Source organism: Annulohypoxylon maeteangense (assembly GCF_022496945.1).
Source record: "Annulohypoxylon maeteangense strain CBS 123835 unplaced genomic scaffold GGS22scaffold_13, whole genome shotgun sequence".
NCBI lineage: Eukaryota > Fungi > Ascomycota > Sordariomycetes > Xylariales > Hypoxylaceae > Annulohypoxylon > Annulohypoxylon maeteangense.
The window spans coordinates 111,726-128,142 of NW_025953260.1; the positions used below are offsets into that span (position 1 = coordinate 111,726).

The 16,417-nt window shown below is 48.0% G+C and overlaps 5 protein-coding genes across 5 annotated transcripts; 3 read left to right on the forward strand and 2 right to left on the reverse strand.

Annotated features, from left to right (window-relative positions):
• Positions 1–565: 565 nt before the first annotated feature.
• GGS22DRAFT_34937 (transcription factor Opi1-domain-containing protein) lies at positions 566–3,684 on the reverse strand. Its single transcript, XM_047966874.1, has 2 exons — positions 2,360–3,684; positions 566–2,203 (listed from the first exon to the last, which is right to left on the reverse strand). The coding sequence occupies exons 1-2, from the start codon at positions 2,958–2,960 to the stop codon at positions 954–956; spliced, it is 1,851 nt and encodes a 616-aa protein (XP_047816880.1). The 5' UTR covers positions 2,961–3,684; the 3' UTR covers positions 566–953.
• Positions 3,685–6,179: 2,495 nt separating this feature from the next.
• GGS22DRAFT_167764 (Mu homology domain-containing protein) lies at positions 6,180–8,149 on the forward strand. Its single transcript, XM_047962029.1, has 4 exons — positions 6,180–6,418; positions 6,495–6,623; positions 6,676–7,770; positions 7,885–8,149. The coding sequence occupies exons 1-4, from the start codon at positions 6,380–6,382 to the stop codon at positions 7,963–7,965; spliced, it is 1,344 nt and encodes a 447-aa protein (XP_047816881.1). The 5' UTR covers positions 6,180–6,379; the 3' UTR covers positions 7,966–8,149.
• Positions 8,150–8,169: 20 nt separating this feature from the next.
• On the forward strand, positions 8,170–10,507 carry GGS22DRAFT_195336 (HET-domain-containing protein). The gene has a single exon (XM_047965651.1). The coding sequence runs from the start codon at positions 8,586–8,588 to the stop codon at positions 10,290–10,292; it is 1,707 nt and encodes a 568-aa protein (XP_047816882.1). The 5' UTR covers positions 8,170–8,585; the 3' UTR covers positions 10,293–10,507.
• Positions 10,508–11,765: 1,258 nt separating this feature from the next.
• On the forward strand, positions 11,766–15,290 carry GGS22DRAFT_167771 (uncharacterized protein). The gene is made up of 2 exons (XM_047962030.1): positions 11,766–12,147; positions 12,327–15,290. Exons 1-2 carry the CDS (start codon positions 12,009–12,011, stop codon positions 14,759–14,761), a joined length of 2,574 nt encoding a protein of 857 aa, XP_047816883.1. The 5' UTR covers positions 11,766–12,008; the 3' UTR covers positions 14,762–15,290.
• A 203-nt stretch (positions 15,291–15,493) lies between these two features.
• GGS22DRAFT_190358 (uncharacterized protein) lies at positions 15,494–15,814 on the reverse strand (the record flags this gene model as incomplete). The annotated part of the gene is made up of 1 exon (XM_047964963.1): positions 15,494–15,814. One exon carries the CDS (start codon positions 15,812–15,814, stop codon positions 15,494–15,496), a length of 321 nt encoding a protein of 106 aa, XP_047816884.1.
• Between the last annotated feature and the right edge of the window lie 603 nt (positions 15,815–16,417).

Consider the following 16,417-nt stretch of genomic DNA (forward strand, 5'->3'; position numbering starts at 1 on the left):
AAATGTGAGAATCATTTTAGCCACTGCAGCAATGATATCGTTTGGAAACAGCCAACCTCCCCCAGCGAATACAGAGATCATGAACATTATTGAGTGGAAAGTACCTACTAGGTAGGTAGGTACCTAGGCATCTATAACATAGCAACACCAACAAACATGACAAGCACTCCAAAGCCATTCACCCCAGGCTATTCACATCATACTCAAACACCCAGAAATTGCCACGGCGGAATTGGGATCTATTCAGTCTTGCGGCGATGCAAATGATATATGTGCGAGAGGTAGATGGTAAATTTTGACACAACTCCCAACCGTTTACCTGAGAGGAAAGTACAGACCGAAACTCTTTGAAATCCCGAATACCTAGACCATGTTGAAAATGTCGCCTCGCCCATGTCGCCAACCCGATCGTCCTAATGGTAACAGCAAGAGTAGTAAGAGGTAAGAGTTGCAAGACTAGCAAGACTAGCAAAAGTAGCAAGACTACTAGATAGCAAAAGTAGCAAGACTAACAGACTAACATGACAGTAGCATGACTAATCGAAAGAAGTGAACTTTGCAGAAGAGACAGCAAGAGCAGCATCACGACGCCCGGCAAAGCGCTCGAATATCCGCCATATGGGTATAAGCTGTATCTAGCAAGATTCGTGATGGTAAGGAAATAAAAGTATGTCGTCGGTCAAGTGAGACCAAGGTCGTCAGCATACGTGAGCTGGTGGTAAATCGTCCCGTCCAAGATCCAAGATCGCCAAGTTCAACATCCTTCGCTAATCAGCCGAACCTAGACCTTCCAGACCTTGGCTCTTCGTTTCGTCCCTCGGTATCCCTCGTAACCTTTTTTTTATCCTGCGATTTTATGTGCATCATTTTCTTTTTTGTCTTCCCCGTAAAACGCCTTTGATTTTTCATACCTTTTACCTGCATGCTGTTGAGCCATTCAACCATTCACCCGTTCACCCGATCTTCACTTCATCTAAAGGTGCTTGGGAGACGTGCGGTTCCCCAAGCAGACTTTCTCGCTGCTCTCGCTTTCTTCTCCCCAATCGATCACACCACTCTTCCGCGCTGACGATGGTGCCGTCGAGAACCCCAGATACTTGAGACATCATGTCGAGACCCTCCTTAGCAAGGACCAACACTCGTTGAGCACTCTCGCGGGTTTCCTTTTCCTGCGCTTCTGGACTTTCCTCTCCGTTAGCCTCTGCGCGGTGCCCGTCTCGTTGGCCTTCGCCGACCATGTTTGCTACTCTGAATCTTTGAGGCAAGCTCGTCAAATGACGTCGAACGAGCTCCCTTGCGTTCTCTGGCAAAGAGCCACCTGCATACCTGCTGACCGTGTTGATAACATCCTGAAGCGTCTTGAGTACGTCCATTCTCAATTCCGCAATCTTGGCCGCGAGCTGATTCCTATCAGTCTGTTCACCAGAGGATGTACCACCCATTGAATGATCACCCTCGGTTTGTCCAGCTTCGGACCTTTCATACTTCTCCATAGTCGCTTTCAAGGCGTTGATGACATTACCGATGCGAACGTTAGCCCATCGAAGCCAGCTTAAGCAATACTTGAGACTACGTAGACTTTCCTCGCTCATAGCAATGCTCAGGCCAGATGTCGACATGATGAGACGGGATTGCCACGGCGCGTTGTTCGAACGTGTCTCTGGTGGTACGAATTGTTCGGCATACGGCGGAGATCGAAGCTCGTCGTAAGCGGGTAGGGTATCTACCGTGCTTGCAACCGAGAGCCGGCGATCATATGAATTCTCGAAAAACGCTCTCGGAGTCTGCGCGCCAGATGCAGGTTCTGGTGTGGTTTCCTTGAAAGTACCGGTTCCGTCAACCCTCCGACGCTTGTTCGAACCCATGTCAGCAGATTCGATATCGGAATTTTGAGACTTGTGTCTTCTTCCACCACCCAAGAACCATCGAACACCACCTTCCACACCAGTCACGCGGCCGACCGATCCCACCGTGTTTGCGATAGGGATGACATACCCCTCTACGTATTCGGCGCTCGATTTGAATCTCGGGGAGTAGTTCTTAGAGCTGACATATGCGGAGGTGGCTCCTTCGATCGTCGTAGCCAGTAGGGGGTGAGATGTAGTTAGTAGTGAGATTAGCGGTTCTGAATGGGAGCCATTCGCCTGTGAGTTTGGCGAACCAGGGGTGGCAGCGTGTTTGTTCGATGGAGAGGAGATGAAGTCTAATTGAGACCTGATGTTAGTACAGCGACTGACTATACTGATAGAGAGGCGGATGGATAGATAGATAGATAGATAGGTAGGTAGAGAAATAGATATATAGATAGACAGTTCAAATCATAGAATCGTAACATAATAAAACGGCTGGCATAACTAACCTGCTCTTAGATCGCCCAAGGCCTCGGCAGCCATTCGCACGTCTGGATCGTCCAGACTCACGCTGCTGGCCCTCCCATCCTGAAAGCGATCTGGCGACGGAGCACTCACGCCGCTGCTACTACTCGCATCTACGTCCATGCGCATAGGCGACTCGGCGTCTTGGGCATGACTCGGATTGTAATATGCGGTGAGAGGATTAAGACTCGGCCAGTGGCTGAGCGGCGACGCTTCCGGGGGAGAGTACGCTGGTTCTGGTGGGTTAGGCGGGGTGTATAAAGGATTAGACGAAGCTGTTAAGGTAGATAAAGAAGGGAGATGGTTGTTGTTGGGTTTCGTGTCGTCGTAACTCGGCGCATTCAATAATTTGAGAGGTGCGAGCTCGGCCTTTGGTGGATCGGGAAACCTTAAACCCCCGGGGTCGTGAGCTTGCGCATAAGACGGCGGAGGATACAGAGGAAGTTTAAACGACCGGTCGAATCGATCGAATATGCCGGCCGTTGGATCGGAAGGCGGTGATATGTGTCGGGAATCTGGGTGAAGGAGACTGTGCTTCTGATCGTGAGTCGGCGGGGGGAAAGACATGTGATTCTGCCGTTCCATAGTGTCTCGTTCGCGGGATGCGCTTCCGCCGGAGACTACGCTGAAGATAACTAGCGATGGACCGCAAAGGAAATTAAACGGATAGTGGTCATTTGCGCATTTGCGACAAATTTGATATCAAGTATGGTGTCATGTATGCCGGGTGCGCATAGACGTCGAAAATCGGTACTGTACAGATGAAATGATCGCTGTCGGTAAGATGTGATGTGTTGGGTCAACGTCAGGAAATTGTTGACTCGCGAGATCGAATTACCCGATTATTCATGTGAGATAGGGAAATAGATAAAAATAGGTACTAATTAAAACAAGATAAATACACACGACGAATGAAATAGGATGCGTATATCAGGTAACGGCGAATACGAAAATGAAAAGATGTAAATGAATATCTCGATAGTTGGTGGTAAGTAATAGGTACAGTGAGAAAGAGTGAAGTCAGGGTCTGATCAGATTTCGGTGTGAAAGATGATGATGGAAGGATTCGGATTCGAAGGTAGCGATTTGAGAAACGTCAACCGTCGACTGCTCGAATAATCATTATGGGGTCCTGGGGGCCACTTTCTCGATATGCAGGTGCTTCGTGTGTGGATCGCAGGTCCCGAGAAGATATTGAATGTTGGATAGAATGGGGGGGAAGGGCGAAAAGGTTACAAAGTCGCTGACGCCCGTGGGAATGGCGGATCATTGAAAGAGCACAGTTTTGCGCATTGGGTTGCAGTTGCAGGTGCGCATTGAGAAAGAGGGCCTCGGGAAGGAGAGGGGGGTCTAGGCTGCTGAAAAACCTCCTATCAACGACGCTACAAGTGCAAATTCATGGTTTCTTAGTGGTATATTTCGAAAGGTCAGGCGCTCGTCGGTCGCTGCTACCGTGTCCCGCAGGGGAGAGGCAAAGCACGCGGCAGGCGGCAGGGTCTAGGTGGAACCCAGGGGATCTCGCATTCTAAATGGCCAATGTGAGCTTGGCACCGGCTTCCATTGGTCGAATCTGTCTAAGAGAACTCCACAAGAAAGCTTCCCCAAACATTAGCATGAAATACTGTACAGTATCACCCGTACCGTACAGGCAAGATGGCACCGATACCAGTTGGTCGTCGGCTTGTGAAAGCCTTACAAGCAGACAAGTTCCAGGGCTCAAGTTACCAAGTTACGAATTATCGCCCTCCAGGGCTGCGACTGACGACACGAACCACTTCCAAGGTTACCGAATCAAGGTGGAATAGGTCCACGTATCGAAAGTTGGATCTCTTAAGATGGTCACATGTTGAAACCTACATAATGACATGTTGACTGAGTGCAGTTGACTGAGTGCATAGCATGAAGGTAGGTAGGTAACTAACACTTCAAATCTGTAGACCTATCAATAGATGCATTCTGCTATGATAAGACATGCAGACATGTAAGTCCCGTATACGCAGATTGATCATTACCATTGCAACACAACGAATTGGAGATGCAAAGGATTGAGGCGTACTATGTACGTAAATTCGATGGGATATCTTGTAAAATGAGACCGGAAAAGCATAAGATCACCTACGGATGTAAGATTTCTACTTTACCGATGGCACAAAAGGTACAAGCACGTGTAAATCAGCCCAAGTTCTGTGGTCTAAATGTGTCCGGGTGATCACATGCAACTAATATATGGCTTTAACCAGTAAGAACGAAGCTGATTCGTCACTATTGACACTGTGAAGGGAGAGAAAAGCATATGATAACGCCTTTTCCTTCCCTAGGATCCGAGTCGACCGCTACATACAGCATATCTGGAAAACCGGCACCGATGGGCAATTATTGTTCCAATCTAGATTCTAGAACTAGAGTGTTCTCGATCCCTTCGTCTGTACCTGAGAATCTCGTCTCCGAAATGAGTCTGCATATGAGATGCATCAGATAGGAATATCCTATCTCGACCGCTCGACTATTTTTTATTCCCAGCAGTCCAGGTTTCTAAAATCGTTCATATGCTGTGTGTACATACATATGTATACCTAGTATGAGCAAGGAATGTGCCTGTTACGTATGTGGTTCCACTTCGAGCTGATCTCAACGTCAGAGAACTATCCTCGGGACCTCAGCTTAAAAATAGTGAGAGGCAGACTTCAGGTGATAATGATAGTTGCCGACTAAGTGGATAGGCTTGGCAGGTTTGCTTGGAAACAACCCGAGTTGCCAGCGGCTCAACAACGGAACAAGATTCCGAAGTGCCATCGACCGGCGTGGCAAACACGGAAATACTAAAATCGAGCAAAGCCCAGGTACTAGCTGTCAAATTTGTTGATCGCATCTTGGCCGGACCCTGTTGCAAAGCTGAACGATTACGGCGTACGAGCTGATTAGGATTGACCCGGTTGCCGGGTGCTCAACAGATTCTGAGTGATCCAAGACCGGTGGCTGTCTGTACCCCTCTAGATCGGTAGGTAATTAAGTCTAATAAATTTGAAACACGATATTGAAAGGAGCCTCATGTCATCGTTGCTAGACCTCATATGTCAACTCGAAGTCTACTATATCCCGAAAGCGAATGCGAGTGATCAGGCAGTGAGGATTTCAGCATAGCCACCCAAACGGAATTCTAGATGACTTGGGACACGAATAACATCCATTGGAACTAATAGACCTACCGAATAGGGACCTAGATAGGTGACTACTTTCTACCGCACCAGTGCACGAAATACAACGACTGCAAGCAGAATAGAATGTTCGGTCCCTCTGACGCCGCCCAAGCAACAATATGTTGCCAATACGGCAGTAATACTCGGGCAGCTCTTATGGTACCATATCGATTGAATCCTTCTCCGCGTCTCGAAATCGCAGTCTTCATCAACGGCGACACGGTAGGAAACTAGCAGAATGCTGGCACCGGTTGTGAGGTAATGAGCTGTACTGTCTATTGGACGCGTTGAAGAAGAAAGGAAAAAGAACATAAAAAAAGTTGCGCGCAAAAAAAGATATGATGAAAATTCTAAGTGGGGTCTGGTGCCAGGTTCCACTACAGTCATGTGACGAGATACATAGGTATCCACACAAGCACGGTGAACATTGAAAGTTGGGATCAGCCACATCTCAACTGGTGCCTCCAAGATTAGATAACTGAGGCTGCTGCTGCCCAGTCTGCCAGTCTGCAAGTGAGGCTGAACACAATGTGGCTTGGCACGTATCTAACCCAATGGCATCTCGAAATCAATGTGGGGTCAGTGAAAGCTGTCCTGGCATCTTGGAACTTTGGATTGTGTGCATGCGATTTACGGAATAGACATCTTTCTTTTGACGACCAACTTCTGTTCATAGTTCTATTTGCGCGCTTCGAAGTATGCTTGATTAATGCGTTGTATGACTGAGAATTTTTAAATCATCTGTCTGGCCTGAGAGCCAATCGACATCCATCCGCGACCCCTGAATATACTATCCAGACCGACATCATGGCATCAGCCGTCTTCTTTCTCGATCTAAAGGGCAAGGTCAGTTATTGTGGATTAACTCTTGCGGCTCAGCATACACGTGCAGCAATGAAACTGACATCATACATCATAATAGACCCTCCTTGCTCGAAACTATCGAGGTGACATTCCCATGTCAGCCGTCGAGAAATTCCCCGTCCTCCTTAGCGAAGCCGAAGAAGAGTCCTCTGCCGTACCACCATGTTTCTCTCACGAAGGCATCAACGTGTGTATTTCTGGTTTGTCTTGCATTTGTCGTCGATGCTAACTCCTAGCAGTACTTGTATATCCGACACAACAACCTCTATCTCCTTGCCCTCACAAAGCGAAACACGAACGCAGCCGAGATCCTCCTATTCTTACATAAAGTAGTCGAAGTGTTCACCGAGTATTTCAAAGCCCTGGAAGAAGAATCGATTCGCGACAACTTCGTCATCATATACGAATTACTAGACGAGATGATGGATTTCGGCTACCCTCAAACAACCGAGTCCAAGATTCTACAAGAGTACATCACCCAGGAATCCCACAAGCTAGAAGTCCAAGCCCGGCCACCTATCGCGGTCACAAATGCTGTCTCGTGGCGGTCCGAAGGCATAAGGTACAGGAAGAACGAAGTATTCTTAGATGTGGTTGAAAGTTTGAATTTGCTGGTCTCGTCAAACGGAAACGTGTTACGGTCTGAAATCCTGGGTGCGATCAAGATGAAGTGCTATCTATCCGGCATGCCTGAACTGCGACTTGGTTTGAACGACAAGGTTATGTTTGAAACGACCGGAAGGACGACACGAGGCAAGGCTATCGAGATGGAGGATGTCAAGTTTCATCAGTGTGTTCGATTATCACGATTCGAAAACGACCGAACCATCTCTTTCATCCCACCAGACGGCGAATTCGAGTTGATGAGTTATCGGTTGAACACACAAGTCAAGCCCCTAATTTGGGTTGAGTGCGTGGTCGAAAGCCACTCAGGATCGCGAATCGAATACATGCTCAAGGCGAAGGCACAATTCAAGAGGAGGAGCACGGCTAACAACGTCGAAATTATTGTTCCGGTACCTGACGACGCCGACTCTCCGAGGTTCCGAACGAATATCGGCAGCGTCCACTATGCTCCCGAGCAGAGCGCTATCGTATGGAAGATCAAGCAGTTTGGTGGTAGTAAGGAATTCCTCATGCGAGCTGAATTAGGTCTTCCTAGTGTAAGAGGTGACGACGAACATGGTGGAGGTATGACTGGTGGATTTGGAGGAAGTATGGGCGGTGTCAATGCGGGCAAGGGCGCTAAGAGACCCATTCAAGTGAAGTTTGAAATTCCCTATTTCACGACTAGCGGTATTCAAGTGCGATACCTGAAGATTACAGAACCTAAGGTATGTCATCATTTTCTCCATTTCCATTTCCATTATCATCATCATCATCATCATCACCACCACCACCAATGCCATATTCGTATCAGCTACAGCTAACACGAACACCTCCACTAGCTGCAATACCCATCACTGCCTTGGGTCAGGTATATCACTCAGTCGGGAGACATAGCGGTACGATTACCAGACGCTGTATGAGAGGTCATGTTGACCTGTAATGTTCAACAAAATGGTACTTTTCGATAGGTCTAGAGAAAAGTCTCAGCTAGAGTTGATAAGTCACAACTGATCAGTGGCAACGCCGGACATGAATATCAACGAATTTCCGAACCTACGTTGTCCGTATACCCTAGTTTTAATTTATGTTCTTTCATCAGATGAACCCCTATTTCGGATAGGGACCCCAAAGTTGGGATACCCCTGAGCAGATCCTTGGCGAACTGATGTTAATGTCCCAGTGTTACTACTAACAGGTGTGAAATTCTTGGAACTGTCGCGTGTGAGTAACGTCGTCCGAACATATGAGATGAGAATTGATAGTCTGTTGCGCCTCATCGTTTCCTATCTATCGTTTTCTTTACTCCCTATTCAGGGGCTGCGTCCCTCAGGTAAGTGATCGTGATCGTGTTGATCATGCTGCAGCATCGCAGAGTAGTCTTCAAATACCATGCTCACTATCCCCCGTTCTTCCTTGGCTGGAATCACCAGGTCTCCCATTGCCATTCACAGATTCATTCCCTTCACAGACTACAGCCATTGCCACCAATATCACCCCATCACCCCATCAATCCATCACCCTCACACTTCAACCTGTCACCATGCGTCTCATCAATGTCAACACGCTTGAGCTTGAACAATTCTACGGGGATCAAATACCACGATACGCCATTCTCTCCCACACGTGGGATGGAGATAAGGAGGTGACATTCAAAGAGTGGAAGCACCGCACCGACAATGCCGTCAGGAGCAAGGATGGTTACGCCAAGATTGTGGGGGCATGCCGCCGCGCCCAGGCTGACGGCCTGCAGTATCTCTGGTGTGATACAAACTGTATCGATAAGAGCAGCTCCGCCGAACTCACCGAGGCGATCAACAGCATGTTTGCTTGGTACCACGATTCGCATGTGTGCTATGCATACCTTGCTGATGTCCAGGCAAAGACTGGTCAGTTCAAAAAGAGCCGTTGGTTTAGTAGAGGTTGGACGCTGCAGGAGTTACTCGCGCCGAGTTCAGTTATTTTCTTCGACTATCGCTGGACGGTGCTAGGAGATAGGAGTGAGTTGGCAGGTCTTATCTCGAGTATCACCAGAATCCATATTGAAGCTTTAAGAGACCGTTCGACGATCCATGGCTATTCTATTGCTCAACGCATGTCGTGGGCTGCTGACCGCCAAACCACTCGTTTGGAAGACATTGCATATTGCCTTCTTGGGATTTTCGATATCAACATGCCATTGTTATACGGCGAAGGGCAGAAGGCATTTGGCAGGTTGCAGCGGGAAATCATCAAGATTTCAAATGATCAAAGCATTTTAGCATGGGATTTACGGGCCTCTAACACCTACTCTCTAACAAGTGCACTAGCACCATCTCCTGCTGAGTTCCGTTTCTGCGGCTCAATAGTCAGAAATCATGAGTACGATCAAAGCGCTTATTCCATCACGAACTTGGGCATTTCTATGAAGCTTTCTCTTATGAAGACTCTCATGGGGAGAATAGTTCTAGTTGGATTAAATTGCTCTAAAGAGCTGCATCGTGAAGCCACATACTCTCAAATACCAAATGGAGCCCAAGTATCCAGACATTTTCGAATATGGATCCCTCTACACCGTTTAGGAGAAGATATATACTCTAGAACACACCACCCATTATCCAAGATGTTCCTTGGGCAATCATACTCGATTCTAGGACATTTAATACCTACGGACTTGTTTCTAAGTCTAGATACATCTAGAGCTTTTCCTACGCAATCTTCGGAAGATCCCATTCAAATACTACGATGGAACTCATCACCTTCACTACCATGCTTACTTCTTAGAGTTGCAGCAGGCAAGACGATTCCCCGTAGCGATGCCCTGTGGGAGGCTTATGACCTTGAAGACGTCTCTATCGTACAAGTCAAGTCCCGGGGTGCTTCTCAGGTTTCACACCAATTCATATCAAGTGGTGATTTTTCGATACTCCTTTCAGTGTTTTGGGACGCCGATGTGGTACCTCGGAAGTGGCTATATACGGTGATATATGATCCAAAACGAAATACCATTACGAAGATGGCTTCCCAGACAGAATGGGCTTGCATTTTCTACGCCGAACAGCACGCTCAGCCAGCCCAGTGTTGCAATAATCCTGCATCTATGTATCCACTTCACGAAAAACTACAAAAAATACATGCAACCTCACTTACTGCATACGTGAAAGTTGAAGAAGATCCAATTATCACCATTGAATCTCGACCTCTCTGGGATTCATTTGGACAAGCACAGCTAATAGTGACAGTCATCTTTCGGAAGAAAATGAAGATCTGATTCAGTAGCAGTCAATATGGAGAGCTATATAGCATAGGTAATTAGGTAGGCACTTTATACGTAGGTAGGTGCCGACCTATGTATACAAATAAACGCAAGAAAATATAAATTTATATTTTCCATATGCCCCTTGATAGCCAATGTAAGTCACTTCCAATGTAATCTCTATATACTCTTGGCTCTGGAGTCCATAGATAATTCTAGACACTGTGCTTGTATTAGGTGTAATATGTATCGCGCGTCATTCCCCGCGTTATGTAACAGGCGCTTTTGGTACGTTGCTTTCGGCGTAGTCCTAAGTGCTTTCTCAAGTGTAGGCAGATCTGATTGTTGATGTAGAGTTAGCCATATCTTTTGAGTGTCGAGAATCATGGCAGAATCGGGCGGTTTCCAGTGCCTCTTGAGCAATTGTATTGTAGACTCGATGCAATGCCCAACAATGAGCACATTCGAGAACTTATTCTCGAGGGGGTTGAATATATTATGCAGAATTTCCGTTATTTGACTCTCATCAATCACCCTGCTCTCATCGAAGATGAATGTATCAGGCTTTGATGGAACTTCTCGATTTTTAAGGAATCTGTTTCCCCGAATTTGCCAATGATAGGAGTATATATTCGACCCGAACACAAGGCCAGGCTGCCAAGTAGAGACCCCAATATCAGTTATCTTTCCATCATCCAGGTCCCAAGCATGTACGTCTATCGAAGCGAAGACTGTTGTGTGGTTTTTGTATGCCCGTAGAAGACTGTCAATTTGCTCATTGTCGGTATTCTGCCCGGGCGAGTTGCCCGATTTTCCTGGAGCGGCGCCCAATTGTGTTTTCCAAATCCTCAGCAACGAACTCGCCTTACTGGAGATGTATATAATTGGATATATTAGCAAGGCAAGTATGCTATAATACCAAGTCATTTCAGTAGTTTTCAAATAAGTTTGTTGGACGTAGTGTCTGGTTTCATTCTCGTAGCAGTGGACAAGCACTTATTAATACTTACTAGGTAGGTAGATTGCTTCGAGAGGAGTTCAAAGAATATCTTATTGTTCTAGCTGAAAGGATTCATCATGTAGGTATGCAATACTTCTACTAACTAGTGAATTATTGTTGAAGTCTCTTTCAACCTCGCTTTCTAGTGATTATTATGAGCCTTGTCCTGATCAAAGACAATTCCATTCCACCCACTCCACTCAGTAGCGAGAACACAGGTACCTATATACCTACCTACCTAGGTACGTTTACTCCAAATCCCCAAATCTCGGTAGGGCGACGGAGGAAGACTCGACGGGAGCGGAGGGATGGACCCCCACGTCTTACATAGGGCTTCTCGCTCATAGGCGGCGACGTACCCCGGATAATTAAGAATTGGAGGAAAACCCCCACGCTAAAGTGCGCAGGTGCAGCCCCCGCGTTGGACTCTTGGCGAAGATTGATCTTTCCCATCTCAGCCGTCCCGAACTGTGGGAAATCTCGCGCAATCTGTTCCTACCTTCTTACACGTTCCCTTACTGCCCCCATACCTTCCCTACCTTCCCCTAACTGTTCCTGTTCAAAACTAGCCTGGACCCCCATCGACTCCGCTCGAGGGTCGTCTTAGTCTGGTTTACCTCTCTACCCCTTCGATCCGCGGAAGACGGAAGACGGGAGGAAGAAGGTTGACGGCGAAGCGCATATGCACCTCCTCGCTCTCTGATTGATACATACTTAGGTATGGATGAGCCATGTCGCGGGTAAATGGCTTGCCAGCGACAGCCACCAGGAGGAGCAGAAAGGGTGCGCCACGAAGATTTTCGTGCGACTGGACTGGATGCGACAAGATATATTCGAGAGCCGAGCATCTTCAGAGACATCAACTGAACCGTACGTTAATCTGACACCTGCCACCTAACACCTAACGCCCAAGACAAGGCCCTAAGACAAGACCCAAGACTTGAGGCCTAAGACCTAAGACCCTGAATTCCAAGAATGCAGATCACTGCTCCCCTGATTCTCCTTTACGGGTTCACGACAAGGCACTATAATGCTAACATAGCCTCAAGATGACCCCAAGACCATCTATAGGTGTGATGTATCGGACTGCAATCAAACATTTGTAAGGCCAGACTTACTGGCACGCCACAAGAAGCGTCATTCGTCTTCATACATCCCTAGGAATCGTACTAGTAGCTTCAGCATCCCCTCGAAAGAGACAGCATCAGATCTCCCTGTGATGCCTTCGCCTAGCATGGCTACGAGCGTTGCTGCACCACCACGACCAGCAACATTTCCCCAACAGCCCGCGAGTGCTCCTCGTAATGCTTCTGTTCTCCTAACCTCTGACTCGCCGGTCCCGGCCCAACCTCCGCCGTTGCCACCTATGGCGCCGACGCAGCCGAGTCCGCTTTCTCACAACGTGCCTTGGACATCTCCCATGGATACCGTCGGACTCATGCGCCAGAAGCCTAGCTTCTACGGTCGTGAACACGCACCGATGCATGATCATTCCACTTTCGTACCATATCACAACGTTCCCGGGCCGGGAGATGCCAGTGAACTAGAGCTTCGTGAAAATTTTGGTGTCTGGCTCTTTGACCCTCAGCAGACGTATAGGGACCTAAGCTTTGCGAACGTCCCATTTATCGAGGGTGGGCTCGAGTCGCCGTTCAATAACAATATCCATTATGACCACGAATCACTTACCAGCAGATCTCAGCTAGATCTAACACCCCCACGCCACCCCGATATGCCCGACGAGCTTATCTCCGAGCACCGTCGCCAAGAGGTTTTGCGATACGTGCAATTATTCCACCAGAAGCAGAATAGGTTCGACTCGAAGCTGGCTAGTCTTATGCAAGAGGCTGGCGATGATATACCTGGCCTAAGCTTGGAGTTTCTACGGGACTGCATGCGACATTACTGGGATTTCGTATCGCCAAGATTACCCATCGTTCATCAGCCGACATTTTCTGCGACGCGATGTTCCATCTTCCTTCTTCTGGTGATGATTGCTTTGGGGGCTGCCCAGATATATAGCCGGGAGACGGCGCGGGACCCGTTGGAGTATAAGGCGTTTGCTGACCTTATCATATCGAATGTCCGTTTCGAGATATTAACGGCCGACGAAGCTTCTCCTCCGGTGGATTTATGGGTTGCGCAAGCCTTACTCCTGCTCGAATTCTACGAGAAGATGTATTCCTCTAGGAATCTTCATGAGAGGGCGCACGTCTACCATTCCGTAACATTGACTCTACTTAGACGAGGTAGCCCCTTAATTGGAGGTGCGGGAGCCGAATCGCCTTCCGACGAGCAGAACGGTTTGGAACATCCTGCAACGTCAGATGCGAGGACTTGGTGGGTGAAGTGGGCTAGGACGGAATCGATGCATAGGGTTGTCTTCGCCGCGTTCATGATGGATATCGTCCACGCCGCAATGTTCGGACACGCTGCCGACATGGTCCCTCACGAGATTCGCTTACCCTTACCATGCGACGAGTCATTATGGTCTGCGTCGAGTCCTGAGATTGTTCGTCATCACGATTCGAATTTTAGGTTGTATGGAGTGAAACCTGTCTCGTTTCTGGATGGATTAAAACGCGCCATTCACGGCAAGGAAGTACAAACGCACGCGTTTGGCCGCATGATCATCATGTGTGGCCTTTTGAGTGTTGGTTGGCATCTTAGACATCGTGATACTCATCTCAAGTGGCTAGAATTAGGATCAACCTCCTCCGATACCCGAGAGAAGTGGTGCAACATGTTGTTGAAGGCATTTGACGACTGGAAGACGAGCTTCGACGGGGCTATTGGCTCAAGTGACCCAGAGTCGGATAGCTCTGGACCTCAATCACATTCTAACGGCCTCATCCAGAGCGCATCGGTGCTTTACCACCTCGCTCACATTAGTCTATACATCGACATCGTCGATTGTCAGGTTTACGCAGGAGCGAAACGATTACTTGGCCGCAAAATTTCCACACGAGATTACACGAATGTCGTTAGTCGAATGACAAACTGGTCAAGTCAACTCGCGACGCGCCATGCAATCCTACACGCCTTCAAGCTGCTTCATCGAATCCTGGTGGATCCTCGTCAGAAGAAAAATAACGGCTACGTCAATAACCCCGGGGATATGTTTGGAATGCAATACTCGTGCCGTCGCGACCCCGATCCTCATCGACCGTGGATTATGTACTACGCGACACTGAGCATCTGGTCGTTTGTGCGAGCACGAACCCAGTCGAGGGATCAATCCAACACGCTTCGACCACTCCCCCAGCAGTTACAGCGCAACACAACAGGGATTTTCGACTACCTATCTAAAGTGACGAAACTCTCGGAACTCGATGCTACCACACCGGCGAATCTTCAAGACGGGTTACCCAACCTGCTTGATGCGATAGGGGCTCTTACATTCGAGTCACCTTCGGAGTTGCTTAACGAAGCGTCTCGTCGACTTGAAATATGCAAGCAGATGCTCTACCATGGGGAGGCTTGAAGACCTCTTCCGATACCTAATTCGTACCTACCTACCTACCTACCTACCTACCTACCTAGGTAGGTACATATCTACTTGGTACTGGATGGTATCTTGTGTACAGCATGGATTCGATGGGTGAATGTGTTTACTGGCTGGATGATCTCATGTGAAATGAGGCTTCATTACTATTACTAGGTATTAGGTACCTACCTGTCTACTAGGTGCCTAGGTAGGTATCTACTTTCTCGCTCGAAACTAATTATTCGGAAGACCGACTTGAAAATAGTCAGGTTCGCTATGGGTTAGCTATGAGTAACATGCATTGGGGTCATTTCTATCTGGGAGTATCTTACGCAGGATGAGTGGTCCGATATTACGGCTCGTTAATCTACATCAGGCGATTGAGGCGCTCGAGGCGCTCGAGGTACTCGACATTGTACAACACGGAGCGGTGGCCATTTGATCACATATAGAGGCCTGTGTGCTTAGTAGACGCGTATCTATTATTATATTAATGATAACGAGACCGGAGTGGTTATTTGACATATCGTTACCTTCTTTCTTGTGCCTACCTACCTAGATGCTAAGTAGATCGCCTTTTCACCGGTCAGGTACCTGGCTGCCTCGGCAGATATCTGATCTTTGCAGACCCTTGCATCAACGCCACATCCCCTCGCGATCGAGAAGCACAACCTTAGTCTATCGACGCCATGATGCCACATATAAGCTTCTCCAAATCTCACGCAGGATTTAAAACTCCGGGACAAATCCGGCGCCATAAACGGCCATCAGAGCACACCGCTTCTTCTCCAGCAATTCTTGCAGATACTTGGCGAACTCACCCACGCGTTCTTCATTCGTAGCCGTCTGGTCTAGCGTTGAGTAATCGCGCTTGTTATTTTCGTCGAGCTCTATACATCCCTCTAGGAGAGAGTCGTACACGCACGCCGGACATTGGGACGGGATCGGAACTATCTCGATCTCGACACCATCATCGGTCCCGAGGGTTCGGTGGCGTCGATCTAGGCTATGTGTGCAGGAGTATACTTCTCGTGTGATAAAGATCGACATGTTGATCGTATGTGCGGGATGTGAGGCGTTCTGTTGGGCTTGGCGTTATACGTAGAATCGTCTAATCGTGGGGGCTGAATGGTTGGACATGGAACCGAGATTCGAGGAACAAAGTATTGTATTTTTGGATTTTAAATAAGGGCGCATTGTTGAATGGGTTTGGAGTTGTTTGTGAGTCCCTTTGTCCATTGTTTGGGGATGTTCGTGACGAAGACAGATCCGGCGAAACTGTGCTGTTCTCTTTGTCACCTACCTCTCGATGGTCTTTGTTAGGTACCTAGTAAGTCTTGGAAGTATCGCCAGCCACCTCCGGATGAGATATGATGGTATGATCAAACCAAAGGTTACTCATGCGACTTTGCTGAACTTCGCCTCCATGTTTGGCGTAGGTAAGGGGTGGTCGCTCCGTGAACCAACGTCTGCGAGGGGATGCCCTAGGTTAATTATAGAGTTGTCAAGTGTCGAAAATCTTGTAGGGAGTTTCTAACCACCGTGGAGCCTAAACCTGGTTTGGTTGAGAGCACTTTCCAGGTATCATTCAATGGTAGATACGTCAGCTGCATTCAGGGGACTTCAATGTTGGTAGTCGAATGTTAGAGTTCG